Source organism: Myiozetetes cayanensis, unplaced genomic scaffold, assembly GCF_022539395.1.
Source record: "Myiozetetes cayanensis isolate MyiCay16 unplaced genomic scaffold, myiCay2020 scf3, whole genome shotgun sequence".
Taxonomy (NCBI): Eukaryota; Metazoa; Chordata; class Aves; order Passeriformes; family Tyrannidae; genus Myiozetetes; species Myiozetetes cayanensis.
The window spans coordinates 9,236,993-9,253,707 of NW_026087521.1; the positions used below are offsets into that span (position 1 = coordinate 9,236,993).

Sequence of the window (16,715 nt, forward strand, 5' to 3'; positions counted from 1 at the left end):
AGTGAAACTGGCTGTTTCTCCATCAGTCCCTTCACTCATGGTCCATGATGTTCCATGGTTGTTCACGACTCACAGAGAAGTCCATTGTGTTTTGATGTCACTAAATAACTACCAATGAAATAATCAAAACCTGCAGAGATGCAGCTGCCAGCTCTTTAAATTGCACACAAGTACTGAGACCACATTAATAACAGGATTTATCTGTAAGTAGTAATCAGGAAGGACAATACTATATACACAAAAGAGGATTTGAAGTTAAAGAAATTTTTTTTTCTAACTATGTGGCTGAGATTTCTATTTTTGAAACATGACTGTAAATATTTTATTTTTTTTTTTGAAAGGAAATATAAGGCAACCTTCTTAATATCTCAGAGAAGATCATGTTAGTGATGAGCAGAAAAGAAACAGAACAAAAACATTAAACACATTAAATGCAAAACCATTAAACACACAAAGCCTTTAACATCAGATTTCAAAAATGTTGTCAACTTAGGAAAGTCAAAGGGAGTTGGGAGCTAAGTCAGGTGTCACAGTTCAATTTTTCTAGTAATTTTTGTGCCATGAATTGATTAAGGGTCAATATAGATTTCATCTGACAACTTCAAATACATTAATAAATTAAAAATATTCCATTCAAAAGAATTACTCTCTAGAGAATACTTCAGACCAGTATCTGATTGCTAGTTGAGGGTTTAGTTGATGGCAAATTAAATCTCTCTGACTGTGGAGTCATTGTGTTTGTCTTCAGGATTTGTTGATATGCCATAAATTTACCATGGTATGATGCAAAACTGGGTGGAAAATTATTTCCCTTGTCTTCACCATCATTAATAAAGAAACAGCCAGTTTTAATACTCTTTAATGCTGTGCATGTGGTGTCTCTTTGGTGTTTGAAAACACTACGTACTTAAATACAGAAAAAAACACTTCTGTTTGCATGAATAACATTTAAGCTGGTTCCATCTGAGGATACATACTCTGGGTTTCCATTTCACCCACACTGCCACAGCAGCACATAAAAGCGGTCAGTCTAATCATGCCAGGAAGCAGCACAGACACAGCATAGCAGGAGTCCTCCCTATTCAAAGAACTCAGTCTGACAATCTGCCTCCACCAGCCAATGACAACAAAGACCAAAGCCAACTAGCCCTCAGGAAAGTGATGTCTGATGGACCACTCAAGCCTGAAGGAGGTGAGCAGAAAGACATGGTTAAGAAACCAACTACATCCCAAATCCTTCTTGCCATGTCAACTAATTCATTGCGATATTTAAATATTTATTTTACCCCTCCATTAAGTGCTGTAAATGTTAACATGAATCAAGAACTCTGCTTGATTTCTCCACCTACCAGCGCATAAATCCATAACGAAAAACTGTGCTAAGAAGCGTTATAAAACAACAAATGTGTGCACTTCCATTCCACTGGAGTACTTAGACTTCTGTTGAAAAATAGTATAGCTTTGCTCATGTTGTTGCCTAATAAAAAGCATGCATCCAAGTTTGTCTGCTTAAGCATGATTGGACATTTCTTGTACTGTGACAAAAACCTAATTGCACATTTTTGTTTCTGCAATTGTAATTGGGACACTGACAATTTCCTTTTCCTCTTCCAACATAGTTATTATGTCAACAGTCATTAGCATAGATAATTTTCAAACCACCAGTGGAAAGGAAAGGAGTTTTGATCCATGTATAGCTCAATCTCTTGATAGTTTTCCTATCAGCATCTTTAAAATTACTTTCTACCTGTAGGCACCTGTAATACCACCTATCAGTAATTTATCCCCTCATCTCAAATAAAGAGCCAGAATCTCAAACAGCTCAAATTGCCACTGTTCTTTTGATTTCTGGAGCATTTTGTTTATTTACATGGAATCTGAGGGATAATCCAAATAAATGTACTGACTGGACTCCCAGATGTTCTCTTGTGTTGTAATCCCTTCCTGAGTTCTCAAGATTCATTGAAGGTTTATCTGTCAACACCATTGCACACTGATCAATACAAGCTGGCTAAGAAGGTTGTAGCAGAGAAAGAGGAAATGATACTTCCAACTATATACCCTGAAGGCAACAAGTCATTACATAACATATTAGAAGCATCATAGAGAATTATGAGAATAAGAGTCGACATTAGAATATAAGGGAGGTTAGAATTACTATGAAGAGATGTGGTACCTTTCACTTTTTACTTGTAACATATATACACAATGTGTGGTCAGCTACACAATGTTTGTAAGTCTCATTTCAAACCTGTGAGAAGTTTTGACTTCTTTTTAATGTATCAAAACTGGTTTGTCTAAATTTATTCATATGAGATGGGCCAGCAGTTACCATTTTGAGGTTAATCTGCTCTCATGAGTTTCAGCAGGAATGAAAAGCAAGACAATTTCACTGCAGTTTTGTGGAGTATGAAAGTAAAATGAGATGAGTCTATGACCTTGAATGGAAAAAGCATCAAAGATACTCAAACCAGCTTCCAGTTTATGGAGTTCTTTGTGGGAGGAAGATATGATGAAGGAAGGAGAAGTTTCCCCTGCATTTTAAAAATTCTAAAAGTTGAGACTATTGTGCACAATGAATATTAGGGCATCATCACTTTGCAAATCCATTCCTAAACGGATGATGCGTGGTTGTGGTACCACCCCCATTACAGTCTACTGGCACCTGGAAAAGAATCCATTAGGAACTGGTTTTATTGACTGGAACAGTCATCTCAGCAAGTCAGTAATTTTTGTCACTATGTCTCAAAGCCCTTTACTAACAAAGCCATCATAGATAATCCACAAAATTGTTTGGGTTTGTTTTTTGTTGTTTGGTTTTTTTAACCACAGCTATTTTACTAAGCATTTATCAAAGAATAGCATCTTTCAGAACAACTGTTTGTGTTTTTACAGCCCAAGTACACGAGGGTATGGAAGTGATTCTATGCTGTGAGTGGTTATCAGTCCTTCTCTACCTAAGAGAATGCTCAGAAAGAGTTTCCTCCTTTAACTTGGTCTCTCAATAACTTCCTTTTTTCTCTTGAATTGAATTGGCTCCTGAAAATAAGCAAACAAACAAAACAAAACAAGAACCCTCAGTCATTCCTGGAATGTCTTGGAGAAATCTTTCTCTACTTCTGACTCCTAGGACATTTTCTATTGGATGTATTTTGTCAGTTATTAATTGTGTGTCTGCTGAGAAGTAAAAAGGAAACCATAAACAAAACCAGCACCTATGGTATACTTAGCATGTTTTGTGAATGCAAAGGACTTGCATCAGTTTAAGTGTATTGAACTGAACTGTGTCTGTGTTCATTTTAAACAGTAAAAAATTGTATTCTAATCAATCTGTTTTGAAATTAAGGTGAAGATGCAAAAAAAACATTGGGTTTTGTTCAGAACCATTGTAAAATCCCATATTCAACTAGAGCATTCAATTAAAAATAAATCCTGAAGTATAATTTTCTTGTTACCTGTGGGAGATAAGAGTGTGATCTGCAGAGAAACCAATTGCATATTACACATTCCCATCACATCCCTCAGAGAGGAACAAAAATATTTCAGAGCCAACTCTTTGAAGCCAGAAGTTGCAAGGGACCCAAGTAAGAGGAAGAGAACACTGCCTAGGTTTGAGTTAATTTGATTTCAGTTTTGTACAAAATATGAATCGTTGCCAATTACATATTCACATAAAATTAAGCACATTCCTTTCATAATAAATCTATGCATTAGAGTTTATCCACCAGATGAGTCAGTTTTAGAGGTAGAGCAAATCAGTCCAACTATACAGTTTTATAAGGAGCTGTGGTACCTACATGGATGTAGCTTAAAGGGTAAAATTGGCCTTGTCCTTATTTGAAGGGAAAAAGGTGCCAGTTTTGCCCCAAAAGGAACAATGGTTTTGCGAGGAAAAATCAATCCTTTATTACATTAGAATATCCAATGGTCAACGAAACCAACATTATTTTATGACCAAAGAAAAGAATTTCTAGAAACTTATTTTAATACTTCCTAGGATCTTTGGAAAAGAGTAAATAAATACTTAAATAGTAAATAGCTCAGTAAGTGAATTCAAAGCCTGAACATCATTGTAGCCCTACGCATTTTTCTATCCTTTCAAACAGGCACTCATGAAAGAGAAGCTACAAGTCAATATGCTGTTGCTTGAATATCATATGGTGATGGATGCCATATGCACTCCTTCTTTATTTGTCTCACCTTAACCCAACCAAACAAGCAAGCAACCTGCCAATAGAAAACCACTGCTATACTCTTGGTCTGAATTAGGTAGCAAATGTTAAAGATCTAGAGAAATTGCCATGTGTTTCAGTTAAAGATACAAACATACACGTTATAAATTGCCATTTAAGGTAATAGGAACATAGTAATCCTACAGCAATTTCTGTCTGTTTTTCAATAATAGGTAGATTTTTTGAAGCTCAAATCTCTGTGAATTTAAAATCACATTTTCTTAAAACTTCTTCTAACCCATATATATCCAGTAATATTTATTTATCTCCCTGAGAATGGGGGATGGGAGGAGGAGAAAGGAAGGAGCACAGCACCACACCATCTCATAGAGAATATTTCATCTTTTACATTGCACATCTTCAATCATGACACAAAAGCTTTGCTGTTATGTCTGAGAGGAAACTATTTCCAAACAGCTGTATGTCAAGTGGTTTCACTGATAAGGGGGAGATCTACTCTCAGAGCTGATACTGTTAGATCAACTACCTACGTTAGCCAAACTGTGAATCAGCATTTTCAGAATTGTACCCAATTGAACATATCAATTTAAACATCTCAAAGAGGGCTGGTTTAAAATTCTTTAGGTCTAGGGTAGCACACCTGCTCATAACTGCCTTGGGTCAAAAACTTTGACAAAAGTTCACTTAAGTGTCAGCATAACAGGTTAAAGGTACACAGAAATGGGATGTGATGTATACATCAATATGTTGCTAGCACTGTAGAACCCATGATACAGGTCTGAGCTAGCACTGTGTAATTTCTAGACACTTAGTTGCAAGAAAGTAAAATTGACCTGAATTTTCCTTATCACTAAGTTCTATTTACTGGCTTTAGGAATAATGGTGTGAAAGGAAATTGATTCCTAGGTTCTATAAATCTTTTGGATATTACTGTGGTTTAAAATACCTGCTTATTTGGGATCCTTTTTGATCTATATCCATTGGCACACATTTAATAGGCAATGCCATGTTTTAATTTCCAACATTATTTTAGGATATTTCCTTCACACTTAAATAATTTACTGCCCAAAGCTGTTTAATGACTAGTGTCACTAATCTCTTAAATTCAAAGTTAAATAGATCTTCATATTGCTACAAATAACCCATTTCCAAGAATCATTGTCAAAACAAGAACAGTTTGTCCCCACTCTCTGCAGATAGCAATAATCTGAGGCTGTCTTTTGAGCCTTGTTTCAGTCTAATAGCTGGCCCATTTTGCTTTGACTATTCCTGCTGTTTACATGTCAGCGTAAAATGGTGGAAGAGTAATTTCAGAAAATTGCTCAGATTCTTCATTTTATAACTATTATTTCAAAAGTCTATTCAACGGCAGAATAACCTTACAGTGTGCATGGAGAATTATTTCATCAGAATTGCTTTACTGAGTAAAGAAATTACTTCACCCCAGTTTAAGAAGAGTGCTGTTCTTCTGCTACTCAGCTCAAATGGTAAATTTCTCTGTAAAGGGTTGTGTTGAAATTTCACAAAATATCTCTGCTCAGTGTGTGGTTAAAGCCATGTCTAATATACAAATGTGGCTGAAATTGATGAGTCCATGGCTAAAAGTCCTGTTCAGTCTGAGGGAGTGTTAGGAAAGGAAACTATCTGAACTGACCTGAGGTGTATGTGTTCGATCACTTGTTGTTTATGCATCCACATTCTGTTGCCAGTTCACAACAGATGCAACAAGCAACAGAACTTTAAAGAGCAATCTGGAGAACCCCTGCTTTTAGTGCTAGAAAACCCTTCATAAAAAACAGGTTAACTGGCATTCAGGGCAGTTTGGGGTTGGAGCACTTGAAACACAAAGTGACTGAAAGAGACAAGTAGCCAAGGTTCTATGAGATGCCCCCTCTGCTGGTCAGCAGAAAATTACCCAAAGCAGACTGGTGTTTTCCCCTGCTCCCAGGGGCTTGCATGTCTTTGAGAAGACTCAGCATGGTGCTATCAAACTTCTTTGTCACCCAGAGTTTCTCACAAGACTGCCAGTTATAACAAGCAATTTTTTTTCAAGTAATTAGAGGCAAATTCTGAAAACTTAATCCTGAATACTTGAAGGCATTTTCCCCTCCTCCTGTTTGGTTCACAAATAGAGTTGCTTTCCCAATTTCTTATGACAATGTAATTCTGTTTCCAGACAGATATTAGAAAAGAGGTAACATCTACAGTTTATTCCCCAGGAGAACGTGCTGGTTGAGTCTGTTCTTTTCTCCATAGGAGCTACAGAATTGTATAGTCCCTTTTTTCAAATTTAAGTCTTTAAAAAGAGAAGTCCACTCACTGTAGAATAATGGCTGGACTGGTGACAACACTGGATTGTTTTCATTTTGCTGCTGACTGATTTGACAGTTCATGGCTATAGGTCTGTGTGAATGATCTATCTTCCTTATCTTAGGTTTTAAAAGAGCATCTTCTCTGTTGTAAAAACAGTCTTTTCTGAAAGATTAAGTGAAATCATATGTCTTTGATTCTTCTCTTTCTTATTGATTTTAATATGATATTTTCTTTATACTAAGTCATTACTTACATGTTTTCCTTGGTTATAAAAGTTGTTTTTTAAACTAGGTGCATAAGCCAAAGCATAAGCAAGAGCATATTTTTGCCATAGATGTGTTTAACTAATATCATACTACTACTAACAATAATTTAAAAAAATAGAAATAAAATGAAGGAGCTAAAAGGTAAGGTCAGTGCTAGCCTCCATTTTCTTGAACCAGAAATTCTTTTCCAAGCAGGTGTAGGGGAACACATGGTCAAGTGTCATTCTGTTGAAGCAAAAGTCTATTTTTCTTCTTCCTGCAAACAATACAGAATACAAAAGGCATCTGTCTAACTACTATCTTTTTTCTTGGGAAACCCTGATCCTACACCAGGGATAACATTATGATCCACTTTCTTAGAATCTGAAATAATTGCTCTAAGCAGTGGAGAAGTCTTCCAATTCATTTATGTACTATTCACTAGAATGGTTGAACTGATACTTTTGCTCATGCCAGAGCCTGTACAACAGGCAGTAAAACAGTATCACTCAGAGGAAGGTTTAAAACCACTTTGGTAGCTATTAAATATGACATGTGTAGCCATCAACACCCAATCCAAGTAGAGAACATTGCATCTTATCAAGGGAACTACCAGCTAAAATAGGATTAGCAAATGAAAATGAAATCAAACTACAACTATAGCTTTGTATAATAGGAAATTCTGTGCACTATTTCAGAGGAAGCAGCTCATATTGAAGTTTTAAACTTTGATTTCCTATTTCTATTCTTCATAATTCAATGGCTGGTCAGCCCAGACATAATTGAGGTTACATTCCTTAAAAAGTACCAAGCACCAGATAAACTGCATAAAAAGTTTATGGAGAAAGGGCTGGAGGGTGTGAAGGGATATTTTCTCTCTCCCAGAAAGAGGCCAAATGAAGTTAAGCCTAGTCTCTTCCATTTGTTGAGGCCTGAAGAGACTTGTCTCTAAAAATGGAAAGATTTCAGCATCATATGTAATTGGTTGCAAGATCTTGCACATGAGAACTATTTAAAAAGTTTTCTAAGCTTCTGAAGAGTTTCTAAAAGTTGCTTGGCTTTTTTTTGTCATTTTTTTATTCCTAAGTCTCAGGAGAAAATTTGAAAACCACAGGAAAAGGAAGCAACGAAACCTAGCTTTTCCATACTGTCAATACTTGATATTCAAACCATCACAATTGCCTTCACCCAAGTTTCTTTTCAGATAAACGTTGTAGATTTCAGTAAAGTAAGACCACACCTTGTAGCATCAGGTCCCTCTGTGATACCAGAAGAGAATGTCTGATCTTTGGACCTGAGTAAATCCATATGAAGCTCTTCAACTCCGACAGACCAAAGCATTTCCCAACCTTTGATGTCAAAATTTGAGGGCTAAGGCATTTTCCAGCACAGGCAGCTCTAAGCAGAAGCTCTGTAACTGAGAATTAATCTGCGCTAATTTGTAATTAAAAATAAAATTGAAATTAAATACAATGCAATAGTTATTGGTCTATATGTGGATATGAAACCAGTTGACTGAGCAAGGTGGAAATTGTTCTGACACTTTCAGGGCTTCACAGACCTTACATAGACTATGAAGATTAGATGAGTACCACAGTGAACTCTGAGTTTTTTGTTAAAGTTCCTAAGACAGTGTTCAAAGAGAAAGTGCAAGACTGCAAGTGAATGTACAGACTAGTCATTTGAACATACGAACATGGAGCAAGTTCTGTCTTTCAGCTTAGAGTACAAATATAACCATGGTTATTCTATTCTGAGACAAAATATTGCCTGACAGCAGGCATTGCCACATCTTCAGAACTTTGAAGTTTCCTGTATAACCAGGAGAAGTTTAGAGGTCTAGACATATCTGTAAAAATACAGGCATATAGAAAATGTGGGTGTCTCACCAGTTAGGAGAGTTCTATGTATCAAGATTCTCAATTTGTCATGAAATCAGCTGTAAGTCTATTTGTGGATTTCATGTCTTGTCACAAACTGGTACTGTAGTTCATTACTTTCATAGAGCAGACGGGGGTGAGGGGGAATTAATATTAAAGTTTAGAAATTTCAAAATCCAGTCATGAAACTAAACTTGGATCCATTATTCATCAAGAGATTTTATGGAAAAAGACATTAATATGGAAAATGATGTGAATTAGTGAAAACAGTAGAGAAACTAAAAATACCGTATATTGAATGTGTCATCAAGACACAGCTGTTTCAAGAGAAACAGCTATGTTTTGATTATAAATAGATGAAGGGAAACTTCTAAACCATTTATAAAGGCTTAATTCAAGCTTTTCTGGCTTGAACTAAATTCCAGGTTCTTGCTAGTTTTAGAAATCCACCAGTAAAGATACAAGAAATTACTTCAGGCACTAGTTTTACAGCAAAGTCAATAAAAATATAAGCTGAGATATGGAACATCATTTCAAACCACATATGTTCTGATGGAGATATATGTGCAAATTCATGCCTAAGGAAAGGATGAAGATGCTTTTTTGTGCTGGCACAATACTGTTTTGGCTTCCATGGGTTTTGCAGATGTGTTGATCTCCCAGTTGTCCTCACCTGTGAGGCATTTGTCACGCCATGGCAAAAAAACCCAACCACCCAAAACCAACAACCAAACAAAACCCACAACCCCCCCCCCAAACAAATGAAAAACCCACACCAAAGCAAAGCGAAACAAAACAGAGGAACTTAAAGAAACCCTCAGAATCCCAAACAGCAAAGATCTGGAGTCATATACGTCACACAAACGCTGTGAGAACTGATGTTATGAATATATGAATAATGCCCTGTAATGGAGGGGTTGACCTCTCTTCTCTGAAATGTTGCTCTTGCCCAACCTTTCCCAATGGCAGTTTGCTGACATGTCACCATTTCCATGTCATGGAAATTCACTCACAGCACCACCAGCTGGAAGTGATAGAGCATTCACTGCACACTGAGCTGGCTGTCTCTGTTGGAAAAAACATGGATGCCTTTCTCTCCATGTGAGATACCGGGAGTATCTGTTAATAACAGTGTGATTTAAAAATTTATTAATTTGTATTAACATCCAAGAAGGCAGCCTATGATCGATGTATAAAATCATGGAATAGATCTAAGGAATAATTTTATCTGAAAACAATGTAGACAGATTCCTCTTGTGGCTGTAGGCAACACTGAAACAAAGGAGAATAGTAGAGTTTAAAAGATAAAGTTACTTGGCAGGTTGGTTTAGCTGTGAAGAATCACTGTACAGAATAAAAGTTCTGTCTTGACTCAAAGTTTAGCCAAAGGATTGATAAGAATTGTTTCATTCATTGCATCTAATGCCAATTACTCATCTGTTTTTATATTACATTTGAGGAGTTACACTTCAGTCCCAGATCAGCCAGCATGTAGAAGTCTTCACCAAAGGTGAAGTCGGTCAGTCAGGCATAAATAATATTGGTTGCCAGTTTGAAGCAAGACACTGTTGGGGCTCTGGCTCTTATTAAATTTCAGGTTAGACATTTGAGTAATTTCTTGTTTAAAGAAGAATCTCTTTTAAGTGCTTGTATAAGAGTTTACAGTTCACCAAAATAACATAAAATCTCCTTAAGTCTTTATAGAAGAAAAACTTTACAAAAAAAATATTTTGTCTCTTCAGTATATATGCTCAGTCAGTTTAAATAGATGAAACATTACAATAATAGATGTGTTAGAACAAATTTAACAAAAAAATAAAAAAATCTGCATTAATATTCCCAGAAAATTGAGTTATTCAGTATGAGAATAGCTACTCTATTGTTCCTGTATTAATTATTTTGTGCAATGTCACTGTGTCCTTTTTCATTTATATTTCTCAACTTGCTAAATGACAAATACTGGGAGATTTGTTCATGTGGTGCAGTAATATCCAAAATACAAAATTAGGCAATCTGAAGTAAAACTAACATATGCTATACTAACACCAAATGGTCTTAAATTAGATTAAGGCATCTCCTGTCAAAATATGTGCATTAAAATTCTAGGCATGTAGTGAGATCCAGATGGGTAGGAGCAGTTGAGAAATATAATGCAGGAGCTGTGTTATGTCTATGGAGGTGTGGAGGCCTTCATACAGTCTCTTTGACTATAGATTGTGTACTTATACATCCTTTCAGACTCCTCTCTTTCTCAAAATCACCAAATGCGAAAAACATTTCACGAGCAATGTGAGGAAGGCCCACTGGGACTTTCATTTTTACAAGATTATCATAAGAAAGATTTCAGATGAATAACTGGTTTTCTGTAACTTTAGTCAGAAAAGCAGTGTTAATCAATCTATCCCTATCTTTCTTTTTTCCCTTCAGGCTGTTGATTTGAACAATTAACATGACTGGAGAAAAAATACGGTGATATACTAATGGGTTTAGAATACCATATTCTATGTGGAAATAAACATTTGCAAAAGATGATAAAGCAATACTTGAATGTAAAATATGAAAGCGAAAGTGTTTGCAGCATGTGATTTTGATAAACTGCATTTTTTCTTTTTGTCAGTGGTACTGGTGTCTTACAAGTCTTTTAGTAACCCACTGTTCCTACCCTGTACAGCAAGGTCTACTAATCACCGACCTGCAGAAAGTTCTGTCTCCACTGGCTCATCAGCCAGTAGTTTTGGCAGTGGATACAGCATGGATAGTGAAGGCAGCAGCAGTGCCACGGGAGAGAATAACCTATTTCCCATCCCGAGAATGTAAGGCTTTTCCTTTAATATATTTTATCCTCCATGCACAATTTATAGCACTTTCACTTACCAGTCATCTTCCTGCATAGTTTCCTCTGCAGACTTGAGTGATGCAGTAGAATGGCAGCTAACTGGGGAGAATTCCTCTGAGTACATAGTTTTATTCTGCTTTGTTGAGCACTGAGTTGTTAATAACCAACCAAAACTCTGCCTCAACCTCATGAATTTTTTCTCCTGTCACACAGGAGAGGTGTTAGTCTAAGCCTTTGATGAAAGTGTGTAGTGTTGGCTTTGGCTTATGTTTTAGTAATACAACTTTTCTAGGCCTGAGAATGCTTAGTTTAAGTTTTCAGATTTTCCTCCTGTAGGGAACTGTTACTGATGCAAGTGGAACTCATATTGTGGATATAACCCTACTCCTCCCAAGTTTTTAGGAGTTTGAGTAGAATTTTCAGTTCTTGGTTGGAAAAAATCTTTTTTGGTACAGAGTCCCTGTAGGAATTATCAAGCTGTAATGATCAAGTGTAATGATCCTATAAAATGATTTAATTTTCAAAATATTTTACCCAGTTAAGTACTCCACAGAGAAAAGTTTTGCCTGGATTTTTTCCCCTCAGCTCTGTCAGCATGCACCTTCATTTAGCAATTTCATTTATATTCCTTTATAAGACAAAGTAACTTTTCCTGATAAACTTATTAATTCTGGCCTGAAAAAGTTTATAGATTTCCTGTTCTCAAAGTGTTAGTTGGTGGTCATTGCTCACTCACTGTCTGCAATAGTTGTTCAATGTTTTTCTCTGGAGCATAAGTTTTTTGCATTTCCCTTGTCGTCCGGAACTATTAGTCACCAAAGATAGAGAGTTCCTAGAAAACTTGAATGAAGTAAAAATCCTTCTCCAGAATGGTGATATTTCTGAGAATTAGTCATTTTCTAAACTAAAGCCCAATAGTATTTGTCTACAGCTTGTTAGTAGATAAAGGAAAAATAGAGATAAATCTAATATTTCAATCTCATCTTCAGAATTTAAGGAGATGATATGAGCTCAGGTTCCAGGGTGCCAGGTTTTTGATCTTCTTTGAATTTTTCCCTCACGTTCTTCTAGGTTAAAAAGAGTTGTACTTCCCAGCGGCAAAAAAAGATTATTTTAATCAACTTTGGCAACAAAAGGAAAACATTGTGCCCTCATTCCTAGTGAGAAAAGCAAAGATTAATAAAATCTTTGTTCACAAAAACACAAGGTGGAGCTCTCAACAGAAATTTTCAGTTCACATATGCTAAGTTTGAGTCCAAATAGTATCATTTACTGTGTATTGCTTAACAATGTGAGAGTACCTACAGTTACTTGGTACTTGGCTGACAGATTCACTGGTCTGTTAAACCTGAAATCAGCCCCAATTCTATTGAAAAACAGGAATAAGTCTCCACAGCTTCAGCATTTCTCTAATAGCAATTTGTTCTCATGAATTACACTTAATTAAATGAAATATATCCAGACCTCTTACTTTCTATTAAGGCTAGACTATTTTTTTCTTTATTATGACATTGTAAAGTAAATTATTTTTTTTACTGATATTGGACAGAGACTTTAACAGTTATGCAGGAAATTTATATGGACAAGACATGCTTTCTTTTTCATGTTAGTCTCCAGGGCTTTACAGCAATGTAATGAAAATGAATAACAAAATTACTGTTTACCATCAGATCATTCCTGGAAAGAATGTTTAGTCCAGATAACTGTTTCTATTTTGAATTCTGTATAAAAATTCTTATTTATCTGCATATATGTATGATTGATATTCTAGCTAACATTTGCATTCACACTGGCTTGATAATGACTTCAGGGACTCTGACATTGTACACTAATTCAGCATATCCACAAGAAGACATCTCACAGTTTGGATGTGAAGTGTTGAGCAGGCTAAATACTTTTAAGTATCTTGGCATTTAAATACCTCTTTGGTTATTGTCTTCCTGCTTAGACTAAGTTTTTGATTTATCAATAGAAAACATGTTGGATATGCTGAGTTTTAAACTCTTTACTTTAGTCCAGATACCTTTAACTAGAGGAACAATTAGTCTTGAAGCAAAATAATATAATTAAATAGTGACACCATGGGAATTGTTTGATGAGGTGACTAATTAGAATACTTGCCAATATTAAGTAGCTATAACTATCAAGGGAAATTAATTATTATATACAGTTACACTGAGTGGAATATATCTTGTAAAGTCTTTCTACTTTGGAATTTTTTTATATACTCTTATTATCCATTTGTAATATTCCTGGAAGTTACACGTTATCGTCTCTGATAAACACCAGATTCTCTGTGACTTTGTGTTGTGTAACCCCTTTATAACAGCACAATGTCTGTAAAATTATATTGATTTTGAATACAAAAGTAAAAATGTATAATGTATAAGAAATATAACCCTTGGGACAAGTAACTCTTGTATCATATCTATGATGTGATTTATGAAGCATGAGCTGCAGAAAAAGAAAATAATATCTTTCAGTTAAAATTGAATAAAAAATAACTTTTAAAAAATTTGATTTTATACTAATTTTTAGTTCACTGTGAGTTTGGACGGCTTCTGTTGCTGAGACATAAAGCTGGCTCATTTGTAGCAAAGACCAGTGCTGACCCTTTAACCCCAAAGGAATCACATCCATCTAAAGATAATGCCTTATATTCTCTATCACAGCATTTCAGAGTCTTAAGGGAGAAAGGAAACTAGAAGCACAAATTTTTGATAGTAGCAGGCATCTTTGAGTGTGATTGTAATCATGCCTTAGAGCTTGCAACAAGTATATTGAGATAACTTATATTTTGCCTAACTTTCATTGCCTAAAAATAGACATCAAGACTGTAATGCAGGTTCTTTCTACATACAGTGCAGGAAAATAGGGATCTCCAGAGCATGATTTGTTCCATTCACTTTAAGATTAATATAAGTCTTCAGAACAGAATTCTTTCTTATGCTAAATCTGAACTGTAAATTAAAACAATTATTAAAAGAAGACAATGACCACAAGTATGCCTTACCTTTAAAGTAATGGTGTTGGAGTTGCCTTGCAAAGAGAAACAAAATAATATTCTTAAGTGACGTATCCAAATAGCAACAACAAAAAAACCTACCACTTTATTTTCTCAAAACTATATATATGTGTATATATACAGATTTTTTTTTTTTTTTTTTAGAAATACCTGTGATGTTCATCTTTTTGTAAAGAACCAAGTCTCATTGGCTTGGGTGTATCAATTTCTTAGCTCTCATCCATTTATGTTCTTATTGACAACAACCACCATATCTTTTAACAGAGGGAAGATGAGCCAGAACGGACAAGAACCAGTAAAGCAGTCGGGAGTAGGATTAGCCGACTCAGAAGGTAAAAAGAAATACAAACAGCACTACAGTGGTATCCCGTATTTGTAGAACTGATATGTCTTTGTCTTTTACTTGTTATGCTATGAAAAAGTAGTCTGTGCTCTCTTTGCATTGTGGATTAAGATCCTAACCTTCATTTACGCTAAGGACTCTTTACACATAGCACCAATGTAATGAGTCTTCAGTTTAAATGGGAGCAGTGTCTTAACTGTTTTTTTTAAGTAATTTTAAGTAGTTAGATTACAATAAAGAATGTCTGTCTTTTGACATCCATTGCTTTTCATGGTGTTCGAATAAAAAATACAGAGTATGGAGCTGACTCAATGCTCATTGAATTCAAAGAAGATACCCAATGGCTGTCAGACTTTATTTTTATAACATTTCAGAATGTTTACTTAATAAAGCTATTATTATTATTATTATTATTAGTGTTTACGTAAAACATTAAGTTTAAATAAAAATATTAGCTGAACATCAGGCTTGGCTCCTGCACTTAATGCAGATGCATTATAATGAAACCCTTATTGGACTGTGAAATCCTGAGTGATTTTGTTTGGTATGAAAGTGGCGCTGACAAAGAAGGAGACTGTAATACTGGAGCTGGAAAGAGCCTGACAGAATGACTTTCAAAGCTTCATGAGCAATGTGATTATATCTTTCATGTGTAATAATGGACAACCACATGAAAATTAACAGTGTTTTTTTCTGAAGGACTTGTTAGGAAAATTCCATTTACCTTTTTATATAAGGTATATTTTTTCAAGTGTATATTTCTGTTGACCTCAAATATAAAATTTAATTGTCGTGTCCTTCATTTTATTGTTAAGACTTTTAGATGCATTTCAATGCATCTTTGAGATATTAATTAATACACTGAAATTCATACATACAAGTGGTAAATTGATCTTAAGTTCAGTCATTAAAAAAATCAAATTTTTCAGGTTTCTACAGTCTACATGGGGAAATAATTGCTGTTGCTATATTTGATGTAAAAGCTGTCTAATGTTACACAGAGTTGAAGAAATCAAATTAGTATTTGAAGGTAGAACTGTAAAACTGTCTTTTCCAAAGCAAGAATTCTCAACTGTGTACATGCATTCTACTAAATGTTTCCATTCATAATACTCATCATACAAAAATCCAAATTAATCTACTTCTCAAACTTCAATTTCTCAATAGTATTTTTAAGTATTTGAAAAACAATCTATTTTTAAAGAGAGAAATGGTGAAGTGAAAAGGGGAAATCAGAAATTTTCCATTTTTACTCTTTACTGTCGTGGTAAATTTTATACTGAATGATAACCATAAAAAATACCTTTTCATCTTTTTGTTTATCATAAGTTATGCCTTTGGTAAGGTCTTGTATCTAAATTTAAGAGCCTATAAAATATTTTTATTTCTTATTTCCATTATTAAATAAATCCCAAATCAAACAAGCAAACAAACAAAAACAACCCCCACATTTATAAACATTCTGAAAGATGTATGTATAGCATTTGGTCACTAAAATTACTTTTCCAGTCACAGTTGTGTTTCTGCTTCTCTTCAAAATCTGCAAATAACTCAAGAGCTGTAATTCCCTAATTTTCACTTATGATGCAATCCACCTCTCCTACCTTGAGAACTCTAAGCATTACAACTCCAAGCATGATAAAATGAGTAGTTCTTACTAAGTGCTGTTTCTCGCCATTGAGGGAAGCTGGTACAGCCAGCCTGGTTTTTGGTGTCTGATTTCTAGTTGACTAAGATAGGAGAGATCAATCTCAAAGGATAAATTAAACTAAAAGCTGGAAAACAATTCAAGAGCATTTCAGTTTCAGCATGTAAACATAATTAGCTTGTGGGGAAGCTGTTCAGGATTTAGAGGAACTCAAGATTAACTGAGTATTACT

The 16,715-nt window shown here is 35.0% G+C and overlaps 1 protein-coding gene across 8 annotated transcripts in view; it reads left to right on the top strand.

Moving 5' to 3' along the window:
• The window catches only part of PCLO (piccolo presynaptic cytomatrix protein), a 341,736-nt gene that overhangs the window by 277,461 nt on the left and 47,560 nt on the right, over nucleotides 1-16,715 (top strand). For 3 of the 8 annotated variants that reach the window (XM_050324927.1, XM_050324925.1, XM_050324928.1), the window contains exons 21-23: nucleotides 1,010-1,192; nucleotides 11,303-11,444; nucleotides 14,757-14,824. In XM_050324927.1, coding sequence (XP_050180884.1) covers nucleotides 1,010-1,192; nucleotides 11,303-11,444; nucleotides 14,757-14,824 — 393 coding nt within the window. The remainder of the gene's footprint in view (nucleotides 1-1,009; nucleotides 1,193-11,302; nucleotides 11,445-14,756; nucleotides 14,825-16,715) is intronic. The other 5 variants (XM_050324929.1, XM_050324930.1, XM_050324931.1 and 2 more) reach the window with 3 other exon arrangements.